The 17,284-nt window shown below is 36.5% G+C and overlaps 1 protein-coding gene across 3 annotated transcripts in view; it reads left to right on the forward strand.

Annotated features, from left to right (window-relative positions):
- The window catches only part of Ssbp2 (single stranded DNA binding protein 2), a 259,016-nt gene that overhangs the window by 179,185 nt on the left and 62,547 nt on the right, over positions 1 to 17,284 (forward strand). For 2 of the 3 annotated variants that reach the window (XM_035440490.1, XM_027401753.2), the window contains exon 5: positions 6,773 to 6,862. The exons of the other annotated variant lie outside the window; for it this stretch is intronic. In XM_035440490.1, the coding sequence (XP_035296381.1) occupies positions 6,773 to 6,862 (90 nt within the window). The remainder of the gene's footprint in view (positions 1 to 6,772; positions 6,863 to 17,284) is intronic. 3 annotated transcript variants of the gene reach the window in all.

The following is a 17,284-nucleotide window of genomic DNA, read 5'->3' on the forward strand; positions in this document are numbered from 1 at the left end:
AGTAGCAGTTGAGGGGTATGATATATGTTTGAATGAAAAAAATAAGAAATAAAAATTAAAGGAAAATGTAAAGATAGAAAGTCAACAAATAAAAATACAGACAGATTATTGATGTTTTATCAATGGAAAATTATAAAAAAACGTAATTTTGATTCAATCACAAAATGTTACTCAGCATACTCCTGGATGTTGGAGGTTATAATATGGCTTATATGGCTACAACTGGGAAACTAGAAATTAAAAACCAAGACATCCAACCATTTTTTTATTAAAGTATGTCTTTGGTTACATCTATAAAGCTGGATGTTGTTCTCATTTTTACCTAATTCATCTAGTCAATGTAATTTTGGTTCTAATTATTTCCATTAACTACCAAAATAAAATTGTATTCAGATGCAATGTTAAGAAAAGTGGCAAACAACAACATCAGGCCTTGCAGATACACAGATAAATCCAGCATAAAATGCATTGCTTTATACTCTTTATTGTCAGAAAGCAGAATAATGTTAGATTAGTTTGAAAATGGACAATAAAGTTTAACAAGTGGAATAGAAATAAATTGTTTTAAAATAAACATTGGTAAAATAGAAAAAAGTAAACTGGTAGATTAGTTGGTAGCAAAAGTAATGAAGAGAATGATAGTTCATTCTGAAAAAATAAAACAAACTGTTGAGATAGTCCCTCCTGTGTAGGTCAGCAACATCTGTGAAGTAGTGGAGAGATTAGAGCTACTGGGCACTCTGCTATCATACAGCATTTTATTGATCTGTACAGTAGAAACTATAGGTCTATAACATTTGGTCGCTAACAGTGAGAAGGAAGAATTCCAGACTTCTAAAACCAAGATCTAAAAAGGTAATATGCCCCTTTCCTCACTTTCCATCAGTAGGAACTTGATTCTTTGTGACTACTGGAGGATTGAAGAGTGTGTAGCTGGAATGCTGTTCCTCTGGTTGGAGTTCTCTTATTATGGAAGAAGGGAAAAACAAATTGTAGTGGTTCCCTAAGCAGTCTCCCTCAGCTATAAAAGAAGAGCTTTGTAAAAGATGAAAAATATTGTGAGTATGAATAAAGCTAGGTGTGTCAGTGCAATGAACTATTTGGAAAATTTTAAATGAACAAATTGGCACAAATATAAGTAGAAAATATAAAAGGAACCAATGGCTTTGGTTCTTTCAAAAATGCCTTTGCATTCAAAAAAGTTGTTTCAGTTTGTTTATAATTTTGATTTTTGTTTTTTGAAATAGGGTCTCACCATGTAATCCTGGCTGGCTTAGAACTTGTTAGATACAGGGTGGCTTTAAACTCATGGGGATCCACTTGCCACTGCCTTCCAGAACTGGCATTAAGGATGTGTGCCACTACACCCATCATATTTGGGAAATTTTAATGCCATACATTTTTAAACCATATTTCATACATTAAAGTGTTATAAAAAACCATTTGATATCAATTAGTTTTGCAAAGGCAAAATAAACATGATGCTTACAATTGGAAAATACAGCATAGCAAAGAACATTTTAGATCTCTGCTTTGGAATATAGTTGTAAAAGTCACAAATACCTACCAGCAAAAAAAATTTCAGGACCTATTTAATAGGAGTGCCTCTGATGATAAACAGGACTCACCTTAGAATACAGTGATGAGTTAAGAAAACCAAATACCCATCAGAGTAGAATGTGAACGCTTCTTTCCTTATTCCTGATTGCTTTGAAAACTGTTTTTACAGGACTAGACATACATAGAAAGATTTCCTTTTTTGAGATTTATAAACATAGAACATAATGTTTGTTATACAGTAAGCTTTCAACAAGTGATAGTATTGACTCTTTAACAGGCTTGTTTCATATTATCTTCTACTCTGATTTCTTACTATGATAAAAAACATCTTTAGCCAGTAATCAGACTATTAAGTGTACCTTGCATTATAATTGGTGTGGCAGGAGAACTACTACCATCATCTTAAGGTTTTCTTTTCTTTAAAATGTCTATAAATGGCTAGTGTGTGTTGTGTTGCCATAACAAAATATCTAAGACCAGAAATTTAGGGGGCAAAAATTATAAAAGGAATTCTCTGTCACAGCCTGTTAACTGGGTAGTCTGAGACTGAGCACTGCCACCTAGTGGTAGGCCCTTCCTCATGAGTCCTTGAAAAGGCAGAAAAGCAAAGAGAATGAACAGGCTCCACACATTCTTTTATGAGAATACATCGACCTGTTGGAAGGGGGAACTCTTCATATCCCCATGGCCTCTTAGAGGTGACACCGATCCCTTCAGTCACATGGCAACACCTGAGTTAGAAGGAGATGCAATTGAAATTATAGTGGCTTAGTAATGAAAACCAATATTCCTGTTTCCCCTCTTACCATTCCCTTTAATCTCCTTCCAGTTTCTAAGTCATACCCCTTCTTATTTTTAGTTATTACTTTATATTTTTACACATTCTTAATATTTTTCCACCAAATACAGATTTTACATTTTGACCCTCACTGTATAGTCAGGAGCTGGTTCCCTAGCCCTCTTAGTAATCTAAAGAGCAGTTACTGGGCGTATAAAATCTTAATAAAAGCTTATTGTATTTTATGATAGATGAATATTTTTAGCTTCCTGTCTACTCTTTTGAAACCTCTTAGAGGTATATGCTTCTCCTTTTCTCTACAATATTCAAAGCTAATGACTTAATAAAATGTGTGTTAGGATGTACATATCTGAAAAATATGTATTTAAAGCAGACAAATGAATTTAGTAGATGAGATAATAAAAAGGCAGGCTTATGTCTGAATGGAAGTCTCATATATTCAGTTTAGTTACAAGAAATATCCTAAAGCCATAGTGTCTGTTTTTCTTTTATTAAGATAGAAGTTACTATAAAAAATCAACCAAAACAATTACATAATAAGGAATATTCCATGATACTCTAATGAGAATTTGTGTGGTTCCAGTGAAATTGATCCTTTGTGGTAGTTTCAGTATAACTAAGATGTTTACTCTTGTTATATAGCTACACAGATTCCTACACACTTCTGATTAGGCCCAGCTATAACTTTCTGTTCATTCTTAGATAACAGATTAAATTTGCCTCATATGTTTTAAGTAAACTTGAAACAAGTTTGTCCAAGAAACTTAGAACCCTTTCCTTCTAGAAGCTTTAATCCAGTCTTTTTGGTTTTTCAAGACAGGGTTTCTCTGGGTAGCTTTGGCATCTGTCCAGGAACTCTCTATCGACCAGGCTGGCCTTGAACTCAAAGAGATCCTACTGCCTCTGCCTCCCCAGTCTGGGGTTAAAGGTGTGAGCCACCCAGCTGAAACTTTAATCCAAACACCTTGATTCTTCAGTTTACAGAGTCAGTACTTAGAATATTTAGTTAGATGCTATCTGCAAGTTATCATGGTAGTCAGTTGGAGGATTATTGTTTGACAGTACTTACAGTACCAATTAGTATACACCTGTGGTATTTATCAGAGTAGCATTCCTTGGTGGATTACATGTTGCTCTAAGCTAGATCACATGATACAGTGATAGGAGTGGACTTGTTAGTAAAACTTAGCAAAAGTAGATGGACAGTGTGGCTTAGCCTGTGATCCACAGGTAAAGTCTAGGTTAGAATAGTCTGGACTAGAACTTTGTGCCTTGGATAATGTCTAACGTGATGTTCCTTTTGTGTCTTTAAAGAGGACTAAAAAATTGCTCTCACACCAAATAACTAGCCAAATGTGCCATGTGCTGCAAGTTATCTAGTTCCCAGAGTCCTGCTTTTCCAGGTTAATCTACATTGTGTGCAAAGCCTGAATGTTGAAGGTACCGAATCCTCACATTTACTTTGTACAATAACAAGTTGGCATGTCTTAAAATGGAGGGAGATCTAACAACAGTAAAAGCTGGGCATGGTGGCACACAACTGGGAGGCTGGGGCAAGAGGGTCAGGGGTTCAATGCCAGCTTCAGGTATGTGGTGAGTTCTAGGCCAGTTAGGACTACATAAAACTGCTACATGAGACTCTATATTAAACACGCACGCACACACGTGCGTGCACACACACACACACACGCGCACACGCACACGCACACACACACACACACACACACACACACATACACACACACACACACACACACACACACACACACACACACATGAGACAGAGACTGAGATACAGAGAGAAAACAAAACCATAAAAAGGCTCATTTAAGCCAGCCAGGAGTCACTGTGGCCTGGTCCAGGGGTTCATGTGTCTTCCCAGTGCTTTCAGGACTGTCAGCCCTGCCCTCTTCACTGTTGAGGGCTCTACCATGTCCTTTCTGTTCTCCTTGGATCAGATCACAATAAATATTTTCTCCTTTATTTGTTTTGTTTATTGTCTTTCTCCCCTTCCTAGGAATAAGCCTTAAAAGCAAGGGTTTTATTTCTGTTATGTTCACTGCTGTATTGACCCTCAAAAGTCCTTGATGAGGGTGACAGAAACAAAAAAATGAATATTTCCCTGAACTTATAAAATAACATCATAAACATTCATGAAGTATACTACAAGATACATGTACTATGAAGAGCTTTCAAGGAAATAGTAACAAATACCTATAGACAATGTAGTCTGGAGGAGAACAGTCTACATTCTTTACCAGTTCATTGAACCTGTTTCATTTTTCTAATATAAGAAAAAACTTACCAGTGTAGTTTTTGGGCGACTAGGAATAGATGAAAACCTAGGTTTGAATTACACTAGGAATAGATGAAAACCTAGGTTTGAATTACAGTCTCAAGAACAGAGATCAAATTTCACTTCCTACACCTGGCTCTAACGGTGAATTTAAGGCTAACAGGGTTGTTGATTGTAAATTTGCCTCTCTCCCACCCAAACAGCAAATTCAAGTTTTATGCAAGCTTAGTTAAATGGAAAAACAGTTTGCTTTCATTTATTTTATAAGGTTCATGTGTGACACTGCAAAATGAAAGGAAACAATAGCTGGTAAGGGCTGTATTCAGGTAATAGTCACTAAATGGCATGGCGTCCTTTCATTAGAATATGCTCATGTGCCTTACTTCATATTTGAGAAGTAGTTTCTGCTTTCATCTTCATAGTCTTTGGCTGAAATTACACTTGGGTTCATAAGTAAACAGCATCTCATACAATCACATTTTAGTCTAGATGCCTTTGGGAACTGTGAAAATTATGCTCTCAACAACTTCAAATATGTGGAATAAACATATTTTTAAAAAACAAAGAGCCAGGAACTCTGCAGTCGAACATCCTAAGATACCATGTCTTCTTTGGGCCACAAATGCTTGGATGGATGTTCTAGTGTGCACAGTAAAGCAGTGCAGCGTGTATGTAACTGTGGGAACTGCTTGGAATATTTTTCACAACAAAGCTATTAAAAATCAAACTGGTACCTCTCTTGTGCCTTTGAACTTGAATCATTTGGGAATCTTCTCTTATGCTGTTTTGAAATATACATTGTTGCTAACCACAATTACACTGCATTCAATAGAATACCCACATCTAACTGACATTGTTTTCTTACTCTCTGTATTCTCCACTAGCCACCTTCTATTATGAAATCAGCTCTTTAAACTCCACATTTGCATCAGATCATGTGCTGTTTGTCTCTCTGGCCTGCATTATTTGAACTTGACATAATGTCCTCCAGGTTCATTCAAACTGTCACTTTTTTTTAGAGCTAAACAAAATTTCATTGTGTATATATGCCCCATTTTCCTTAATCATCCATTTATCAGTGAACATTTAGGTTGATTCTATATTTTGGCTGTTATGAACAGTGCTTCAGACAAAAAAGGATTGCAGATGTCTCTTCAATCAACACAATAATTTCTTTTCTTCTGGATATATACATAGTCAGATCATCAACTGGTGTAATAGTTCTGTTTCTAATTTTTTGAGGACCTTACATATGTTTTCCAGAAAGGTGGTACTAGTTTATATCCTCATCTGGTCCCTTCTTCGGTAGTTTTAGGACTTTAAATATTTTAGTCAGATTGAAAATTAAAATCCATAGTTGCAGAGCAGTTTCATGTATACCCGATATACACAAAAATAAATCTTTTACCCTGATTCGTCTACAAATAATCTAAACAAAAGATTTTATTTTTTTCATATCCTGTTTAATGGAATGCTAAGATTTCATGAAAAGTTTTTAAATGAAGTAAACTTTGAATTTTTCAGTCTGCTATTTTTTCATAAGTTGTGTGAAACTAGTGTCTTTAAATCTAGTTTATTTTTCTTCTTCAGTCTCCTATTTGCATTTTCATCTTCACCACCTTATACTTTATATTTTGGGTAGTGATTACAACATATTAAAAGTGGCAGAAAATTAATTATACCTGTTTGTTACATATCTAATTATAATCTAAATAAAAGTCTTTCTCCCAATCCTTGCGATCCTTATACACAGACTTTTACCGATTTATACACTCATTGCTAATGTTTGTCATTTCAGATGCCTGTACCTTAAAATTAAGCATTTATTTATTTAAACTTTTACCATCTGTCCCATTACTCTCAGCATTTAATATATATTTAAATGTGTCATCTTATGAAAGATCTTTGCCTTCATGGAATTTCTAGAGGCCTGTTAAAGCCACTGACATTGTTTATCACACTGATGATGTCCGTTCACTTGAAGAGTGGGAAATCAGCAGCTTTTGCTCCCAGGAGTGCAAAAGCAGCCACCTTGTGATCTGCGATCGTCTCAGCAGCCTGTGGTCTTGTGCCTTCTCTGTAATGATGTAGCTCTGTCTCTCCTTTATTCTTTGCAGAGTGCTGCAGCAGCTCCCAGCCCCGTGCTAGGAAACATGCCCCCAGGAGATGGCATGCCAGTAGGTCCTGTGCCACCAGGGTTCTTTCAGGTACTTGGAGACTTGACTAGGAATGTTAAGGCATAGGAGTTCCTGCTTGGGCTTATTTAGCTGTAATGAAGTAGATGAGGCTATTTTAATTCTTCTAGTTTAATTCTTACGGTAAATATGATACTGTACAGCCAACTCTTGATTGCTCAGACTGGTTATTTATTATATTTCACTCCCTCTGTTGTATTACTTGTTATGATTAATATTAAACCATTCATTGGTTAAGAAGGAAAAGAAATCAAAGTGCAAATTAGGATAAGTTCACCATGATGAATACTTGTGGGAAAGATACTAAAGATATGAAGAGGTCTGTTTCCAACTGTCTGTATTTCTATAGACTAAGAATAATCAAGATTTGGCTGTATTTTCAGAAGTAGCCAAGTCATAATCTATTCACATAATAAAAATTATAGGCTGTATCAAAATATTTGAAATCACCTTTGATTTTTCCTCTGGAATCTTTATTAATACAATTATATAAAATTTGAAGATCAGATTTTTCAACTGTGTATTTAGCATTTTTAAAATTTCATTACCTGCTTCTTTTAGCAATGACAATAATGATTTTAGAGCTATAAAAGTCAGTTTTTAATTTTGTAGATCTTCATCTTAATTCTGATAGAATTCTAACACAAACCAATATACCCTTATAAATTCTGAAGGTTTTTTTCTAATTTGGTTAATTTTATAACACTCTGAGAAAATTAAAATTTAGGATTTAGAATTAGATGTGGGAGGCATTATAGAAATTAATATCTAACATACTATCTTGTTAATATAGTAGGTACATATAAGCCAAGTTGATATTTCGGTTTATTTTTAATTTCAAAACTCCTGATAATCGTCAGTTATTAAGGCACTTATAAAGGTGAAAATGGAGAGATTAAATTGTAAGTAATTTTGCAGAATAGTACATTTAATTAAAAGATCTTCTCAAATAGAGCCTGGTACACACCCTGTACTTTAAGGGCAGGTTCATTGGCCTAGCTTCTCTGTATTGAGTCATATTAAAGCCACATTCTATCTGGAGCCCCTTTATATACTCTAGGAACTGAGTATAACTGTTGCTTACTATGTGACCACAATCTAAAACAATGATAACAATAACAAACACTTAATAATTAGTCTACATGCTTTACACAGATCCCAATTCCTACAGCAGCCAAAGTATGACGTATGGATTGCTATGATTCTGACTGTGCAAATGGAAATACCAAAACATTGACCGATAAATGATTTTCACAGAAAGTGACAGGGCTGAAACTTTAATCAAAACAGTCTGAATATCCGTCATTGAAATTACCTTTGAAAGTTGGTTGTTATCCATGACATATTTCTAGCTCCTTTTATTTTTGCTGTATACTCAAAGTTCTCTTTCAAAAGGTGGGTTGGGGTAGGGAGTAAGTCAGAGAGTTTTATCTATTATACAGTTAAGAGGACTCTCAGTGGCACTCTTAAAAGGGGAAGGTTGGTTGGGGAGGAAAGCAGATTCTTTCACTATAGCATTAAGCCAAGATGGATAAACCCATACATTTTCATTTTTACATTTGGCAGATTTAACCCCTCTCCTTGCCTGTTTTCTCGTTAAGAGTAATCACAATAGATTTAACTTCCTTTCAATTATCCTGATACAATTCATTATTGGGTACCATTCTAGTCCAGACACCGTGATATCTAAAATACAGCACATACAGTGTATGGCTTCCTGAAGCTCCTTGTGTTAACAAAAATAAGCAGCTTTAAAAATGGCAAAGTGAAATGATCTGTGATGGCCAAGAAGAGAGAAGGGTTAAGTCCACCAGAGTAGAGATAAGAGAGGGCTAGAACAACTGCCCAACAAAACAAAAACACAGAGGAATAGTGTCTCAGACAGTGGACCATTAGCTAACATGTGCTAGCGACAAAATAAAAGCCGAGGTGTCAGGGTACACACAGAAAGTGCAGTAGTGGAGCAGGGCTCCTGCACACAAAATGGAAGGATGCGCTCTGCTGCTGAGAAGAGCCTGAAATGGCATGGTAAGAGCTCAGTCTATTGAGCATGCTTCTAGGAATCATCCGATCCTTGAAAAGGGCAGTGACTTGGATGTGTAACTGATTCAGACTCTGTTTAGGCTGCAGTTGGTTTATCTCTGATAAACATGTCTATAAAATCCTGGACATCCATAAACCGAGAGAATGGTGAATTGAGGAAAGTGGTTTAAGTATGGAAATTATGAAAACAGGCATATTAAATGGGTAGAATGCATTTTGTAGCAAATCAGATCACCACACTCAGTCTTGGGAAAAGTATAGTTGAAAAAAAATATTGTCAAAATAGAGACTGTAACTCAAATTAATATTTAAGATGAATGAGGAGTTCGGCAAAGGAGGCAGACAGAAAGAAGTACAAGAGAGGAAATCAAATTAATGGCAAAAACTCAGAGGGGAAAGGGATAGAAACCAAGTGTTTCAAAACCATTGGCAGCCTGACTAGTTAAAGGGGAATAGTGATGCAGCCTTCGAGGGCCTTGAAGGTAGCACTGAATTTGAACCTGATCTTAAAGACTGTAATGAGCTGTCAAGAGGAACCACTTTACATTTGCATCTTGAAAGGGAAAAAAATCATCTCAAGTAGGACCAGTTAGAACTGAGTTGAGAAGTACAAGTCTAGAAGTAGAGACTGTCAGGAAAGAGGCTTTCTGACAAAATCTGGGACAGTGGGATTAGAAGGAAAGAAACAGTTGGTAATTATGTTTGAAAACCCTTAGTTGATTGCCAAAATTAAGCATAAAAGAGAAAAAGTTTCAAGAATCAAGGAAGATACTGCAGTTCCTATTTTGGATCTCTGAAAGTGCAAAGAAAAATAGGACATGGAAACATTCCGATACATTTGTATTATTTCTCTTTACCCAGGAAAGCTGTTTCAACTTAGCTCAAGGGCTTTCCCCACCTATTCAACATTTATAAGCATCAGTGTTTAAAAATGTTCCTAAACTTTTGAAAAACTCAACCAAATGCTAAAAAGATGATATCTTTTAGTAATACAGTGATGGGGTCAGCTGAAGTGTGTCCTAGCCAATCAGTATTGGTTTTCTGCAGTGCTTGGACTGTACTTCAGTGCAAGCCTAGGCATAACACATGCTGTTTATGAATAGTAGCTACCTTTCACACATAGAAGCATGGTAATGATCAAAATCCATAAAGATTTTCCTCTGAGAATGTTTCACATCTAGAAAATGTAGGAAAGGGAATCATTCCAGAGTTGACAGATGGAAACACCCAAGTCTAGCTCAGCCACTACACACAGTTCATTCTATGAAAGGGGCATTGCAAGCGACTACAGACAGGCTGTGGCTCTCCTGGTGACTGGCTCCAATAGGCCCCTATCCTAGCAAGAGGCCAGGGTTCTCGGATATCAAGCTTCGCAGATACCAGGGAATTCCTAGCACTCAGAGGGGCTCTAAGCAGCTCTCTGCCCTCAGCTTGCTTGTAGCAGCTGGATTCCAAAGACTGTTCCCTTCTCTTGCATTTTACAGTTAGATAGAGTGCGAGAATACTTCATATTCTCAGGGAGGAAATGAAAAGCGTATTTGGGCATGGCTGGAATGGAAGTTACCCATAAAGAGATTAAAGTATTAGTATTAAGTGAATAAGATTAATAATTTATAAATTGCCTGTGAGGTTCAAGCATAAGTAGTTTTGAGCTGTACTCACTCTATAATCGTACTGTAGAAATTACATTGAAAGTAGTTATCCTAAATTGACACATGTATTTATTTTATTCCCATTTACACTGAGGAACAAGGCCCCCACCCTGTAGGTATAACTTAAATTTATTAGCAAGTGACATCACTACAGATTCTAAACTTGTAAATTCAAAACTGCAACTAACTTTAATCCTAAAATCAATACCTGTGATTAATACTCTAGTCATTTAATATGTCCATTATGGATAACAGCCTTGAGATTATTGCCTTTATTTGAGACTTTGTTCCCATGTTATTAGTTTCTTTCCTGTCATTTTGACAATGTGTCTGACAGAAGAAACTCAATGGAATGAAGCTTATTTTGACTTACAGTTTGAGAGGATCAGTCTAGCACTGCAGGAAGTTTGATGGCTGTGGTAGCCCAGTCCTTGGTGCAAAGAGCTTGCTGTGTTTTGTTCACATCTTAGTGGTCCAGGAATTAGAAAGTGACTGCACATGACCAAGGGCTTTATACAACCCCAAAGTCCAGCATCTCCTCTCTGGCAGTCAGGATGACCTCCTAAAGGTCCCATAACTTCCCCAAGCTGTACCACCTCTGGGCACAAGATGTTAAAACTCACAAGCCTATGGGAAGCACTTCTGATTCAAGCCATAGCGCCATTTAAAATTTGCTTTAATTTAAATGGGAACTTCTGTTACTATAGTAAAAGACCACTTAAGTAAAATTAGTGGCATTAGCTGCACATGCAAAAGGAAGTATCAATTTAATAAAATAAAGCCATCTACAGTAGATACATACTTATTTGCCTGTAGTCTACCAAAGGAGTGATTAGTATAAGAAACCTAATAACTCCCCAGTGACACCGTTGTAGAACCCGTGAATGACTTCAGAGCCACATTGTTAAACAAAGACCTGTGATGGACTGGGACCAGAGGAAAGGCAATGGGACTGTATACGGCAATCTGGGGTTTGGTTTTAGTGGAAAAAATACAGTAATGCATCAGTAATCTTATGTGGCTTAATTCAACAACCTCAGGGTATACTAAGGAACTTTAACTATAAATGATGTCAATCTGTTATATGTCTCCATTTTATATAGGTATATTCATTCATTCAAAAATAGGCAAAAGAATATTACTGACTGCAGCCTTGTTGAAATAGGCAGTGATATTCCTTGGGCCATTTTAGATGTTCTAAATTATGTACAATGGTCAATATACTAGAGTAAATAGTCTTTATAAAATAAGGCAAAGAAAACCTTCTTTTGTGTTTTAAAAAAGGAGATTATCAATTCTGTCTGTTATCTTGCAAGATTCAGTATTTTGTGGGTTGTAATAAATATTCTCCCATGACTTACGATAATTTATAGAACATTTAAGTGAAGGCCATTTCTCATTTCTGGGATGTGAGAAAGCATCATAGTTTTCCCTCTTCCTGCTCCTTACCACAGAAAACTTCCAAGATGGGAACTGAACCTTATGTATCACTCAAGGAACTGAACACATCTTTTATTGAAAACCATGATCTAATCTTTTAATAGATTCTGATATACCTCATACCTGAGTCTGTAGCTAATGTGGGAAACACTTGTAAATATTTGATTTGAATGTATACCAATCTATAGGCTTGCTCTTTTTTGCTGGGTATTATATTTTGTTTTAATTTTTATCTTGATACATTTATTATCTTATAGTTACTAAATCTTAATGTCCTTAACAGAAACTGTTAAAAACTAATAATATATTGAAGTTAGGTTGTAAAAGAAAGATCTTGGTGTGATTAAGGTTATAAATATGTGTTGAAATAAGTGTATAAGTAATCTAGTTTCAGGATAAGGTACTCATCCGTATTTTCCCATCTAAGTTGATTAGAATGCTGCTGTGCTACAAGACATATTGCCACAGGACTGTCATGTACTCCATAACATGACTAGGGCAGCAATGGGAAAGCTGCTTTGCCATCTAGTGGCAGTGTACTGATGTCTCCGTGTTAGAGATCTGTTTTCCAAAGGTTCTGTTTTTAACCAAATTGCACTGTTAGTTAGCAAGCTGCCCTAATGCTTTGACATAGTAATAGCAAAAAGGGAGGAAAGGATGGAAAGGGGAAGGGAAGAGAAGGGAGGAAAAGAAATAGTCTGAATTTTGTTTCTTCACAGAGTTCTTACTGACTAGAAAAGGTTCAATATAAATGACATAAACTAGCTGAGTGGGGGGACTCCAAGTATAACAATATTGTCAATAATTTAAAGAAAAAGAATCAAACATGAGAAAAACATCCACTGGCTCCAACTCTTATACCTGAAAGGAAAGAAAAGGAAGGGAAACATTTTTACAAGCTCTGGGTTAAAGTTTTTTCGAGGTAAATACTTATTTACTTGATTTCTGTGAATAAGCATGTTTTTGAAGAGGCCTTTATCTGTGTTGTGTGTTGTGCTGTTCTTGAGTCTTTCTGTCTTCCACACCAGCACCAGTACTGCCTGCTCCGTTCCATGTGACAGTCTACATGTCATGTCAGATCTGCCCTGCTCTTCATCTGGTCATTGACCTTGCTATTGCCCTTCCTTCCAGTGATTTGTCATTCCTCTTTTCCTGATGCTGTTTCAGAAATGAGTCTTTGGAATTACAATTCTAGAGACACCCCCTTTCCCACTCTCCAGGGGTTGTAGGTGTCTCCTTAAATCTTAGTGAACCAGAAGTTTATTGTATCATTTCTTAGTTTTGTTGAGTGGAGGACTGTAAATATCAAGTATAATTAACAATAAAATGCAACATTAATATTGTGTGTGTCACACACACACACACACACACACACAGAGAGAGAGAGAGAGAGAGAGAGAGAGAGAGAGAGAGAGAGAGAGAGAGAGAGAGAGGAGAGAGAATTTTAAAATTCAGATAGTAAAATAGTATTTCCCAGAGTTGAATGCACCAGATTTGGATAGTGGGAGACAGAGAATGCTCTTATTTACCAAAGCTCAAAGGTAAACATTAAACTTAATTTTGAATGTTAAAGAGCAGACAGTCTGAGCATGGCAAATGGAGCTAGGCCTTCGCTAGGGCAAAAATAAAGGCAACTGAAAATGAAGAGACAGCTGATGGCCACTGGCTATGGCAGTGCTGTCCTCCAGTCCTGATAGTCTTTCTGGTCTCAGCTAGGGAACAAATTAAAACTTCTCAGCTTGAGTACCTAAATAAGCTTTTTAAAACCTACAGTTCAGAAAACTAAAAGCCCTACAGCATTTCCTGTATGGACAGGGAGCAAAAGAAGGAAATGTCTCTGTTAGAAATCCAGTTGTTTATCTAAGTGGGTACTTAATAGTTTGCCTGGCCATCTGAGACCAGTATGCTTTCCTAAAAGTCAAGGGATCAACATATAAGGACTTCAATTCTTAGTTTTATGGTTGTTCTTTTGTTTTAAACATAGAATCTTATAAACTATAATTGGAAAAATAATGAGAGAGCCAATGTTTTGTGTCTCATGGTGCCCACAATCTCTTTCTCTTTTTCAGGATAGGGTTAAATATGTTACTTATGCTTGAACTTGCAATAGGCCTCTTTCCTCAGCTACCTTAGAACTGCTATTGCAGGTTTGCAACACAATCCTGGCTCTTCTTTTTTTCATTTTTCTTCCTCCTTTTCTTTCTTCTTTCCTTCCTTTCTTTTCTCTTTCTTTTTTCCTTTCCTTCCTCCTTCCCTCTGTCTTTCCCCCCTCCCTCCCTCCCTCCCTCCCTCCCTCCCACTCTCCCTCCCTTTCTTTCTCTTTCATTTTTCAAATTTCCAGCATTTAATATATGAGTAAAACTAGTGGAATTCATTAATGTACATACTAACATCTTTTTTACCTTTTAAAACTGACACAAATACTGATTATATTTATTTTTATAAGAATTTATATTTGTATTAATATAAGATAATTTATTAACATAGTGTTTTATATTAACATAATATTTTATATTAAGCATATATTAATATAAGGTACTATCTTATATTAATATCTTTCATTAATATATTGATATAACTAATATAAATATCTTATATTTAACTTATTAATATAAGGTAATACATTAATATAAGGTAATTTGTATTCATATAAGATAACATATTTATATTATCTTATGTAAGATTCAAATTAGGATAACATACCTATATCAAATATTTATCATTTCTTCATGGTGAAAGAGTTCAGATGCTGCCATGGGGCTTTTGTGACACTTGTGTGCTCTTACCTACAGTCTGCTCTACAACCCCAGACATGCTTTCCATTCTCAGCTACAGCTCAGTACCTGTTCCGCAATTTCCCCTATCTCCATCTCTTCTCCACTTCATGCAGAACTCAAACTACTTGCATCTTTATTCTAGAAACCCGTAAAAATGGTATAGATTTATCGTGACACACTCCCCCCGCTAAAATTCCCAAACAAGGTCTTGCTTGTTCCTTGACACTTGCATTATACTTCTTGTTGAACTCCCCACCCCCTCCCTCCTAGCCTGCTCTTCCTCCCCCTCCCCTTCTTCTTTATTGATAGGAAGTGAATTCAAAGCCTCCTGCATGGTAGCTAAGAGAATCTACCAGTGAACTATATTTCTGGTCCTTGTTTTGCCTTTTATTTTGAAACAGGGTTTCACTCCATTGTCTAATCTGGCCTCTAAAATGCCATATAACCCAAGCTGACCTGAGAGTAGCATAATCCCCTGCCTCAGCCTGCAGACTGCTAGGATTACAGGTGTGCACCACCATTTTTATCTCATGTGTTTTGTTTCATTTGGTTATGGGAGTGGAACTCACAGCTTCAGGCTTGCTAGACAAGCACTCTAGCCCTAAGCCCTATCTGGGTCAGTTCCTTAAACAAATAAATTAATTTCTCTGCATGAACAGTTCAAAGAATTACTGTTAACTCAATAGAAATTTCACAAGACATCAAGATACCTGAAAGATAATAAAATAAAGTGTTTTAAGTTATTTTTGCAATGATAGCTGAGTAAGGTGAAGGACATGTCTTCAACACACTCACCTAGAGCAACTTCGCATGAAGATACATATCTTAACAGTGCAAAAAAGCAAGGGGTTTGTATTCTTTAAGGAAGAGTTGAAAGTATTGCTTTAACTTCAGTTTTTTTAAAAAAATTATGCAGAATATTTTTATCATTATCTTTATTGCCTCCCCAAACTCCTCCCAGATCCTCCCTACCCACCCATCGTCAGTCATGTTCATTCATTCCTCTACCTGTGTCTCAAAACAAAACCCAGGAAAAGCAAGTCAACACAAAACAAAATGAAAACATATGCATAAAATAAAAAAGATAAAAGCAAGAGCAAGAAAGAAAATCAACAGGCAAAAATACAAAAACAAAACAAAAAGCACACAAAAAATACAAACAAATATGGAGTTTGTTTTCCGTTGCCTGAGTAGTCCTGGGTGTGTGGCCTGCTCTAGAGTGTGGCTCATATATACAGCATCACTCCACTGGAAGGAATGCATTTTTCCTTTGCTAGCAGATGTCAATTGAAAATAAATTCTTGGTTAGAGGTGGGATTTTGTGTCTGTTTCCCCTTCTCAGATGTGCTGGACTAATGTCTGGTTTAAATTTATGCAGGTGTTGTGTGTGCCGTTACAGTTTCTGAGTTCATGTGTGCATCAGTCCTACTGTGTCTGAAAGATGCTGTTTCCTTGGAGTCATCTACCACCTCTGGGTCATAAAATCTTTCTGCCCTCCTCTTCTGTATAATCCCCAATCCTTGAGGTGAGGGTTTGATGAAGACATCTGTTCTAGGACTAAGTGCTTCAAAGGCTCTCACTCTCTGAACATTCTTCAGTTGTGAACCTCTTTGTTAATTTTCATCAACAGTGAGAAGCTTTTCTAATGACACTTGATCAATGCTCTGTTCTGTGTGTATAACAGTATGTCATTAGGGATTATTTCATGGCTATGTTCCTTTAGGAGGATAATAGTATTAGCTTTTCTACTAGACCTATAACCCAACTAGATGTAGGTTCTTAGTCATTTTAGTGGTATCATGTATAAGTTCCTTATCACTGAGTGGGTTTTTAATCCAATCAGAAAATGGTGACTTCCAAAACTTTTGTGCCACTGTGGCCCCAGTGTACCTTGCAGGTAGGTCTCTATTGTAGGTTGCATGGTTTGTAGCTGGTAAAATTGGTGATTACTTTTTTTCTTCAGTAGCATACAAAGTACCTTTGGGCACCATGAATACTAGTCCAGTCAGTAGGGGTGAAGCTTCCAGTTGGGCACCAGCTCAATTTCTCCATGTTTGATGACGTAAGGAAGTTGTGTCTTCAGCAGTAGGGCCTCACCATCAGTTTATGAAGAATAACCATAACCTTGCTAATAGCCTGTGATGTTTGGAGGAGTCCTTTTGGTAAACAGCTCAACAAGATAGAGGCCATTCCTGACACTGGAGGTTTTACTTGGCATAAAATGTCTAATTGTGGCATTGTGTTCCCAGTATATGGTGATCCCATTGAAATTCCTTTTGTCTGTGTATCTATTTTAGGAATTTTCTACAATAGTAGGTTTCCATAAGGCTTTTCAGAAGGCCTTTAGTTGTCCTCCCCATATCCCTTCCTTTACCCTGCCCTTCTACTTCTTTCCCCATTTAATCATTCCATCCAATTTTGCCTTTTATCTCTATAACACTATACTTTATCTTCCCTTCTTAGGGAGATCCCCTCCTCCCCCTGCTCCTTTACTAGCTACCTAACTTCTTTTGTTACTCAGA

Source organism: Cricetulus griseus, chromosome 2 (assembly GCF_003668045.3).
Source record: "Cricetulus griseus strain 17A/GY chromosome 2, alternate assembly CriGri-PICRH-1.0, whole genome shotgun sequence".
NCBI lineage: Eukaryota > Metazoa > Chordata > Mammalia > Rodentia > Cricetidae > Cricetulus > Cricetulus griseus.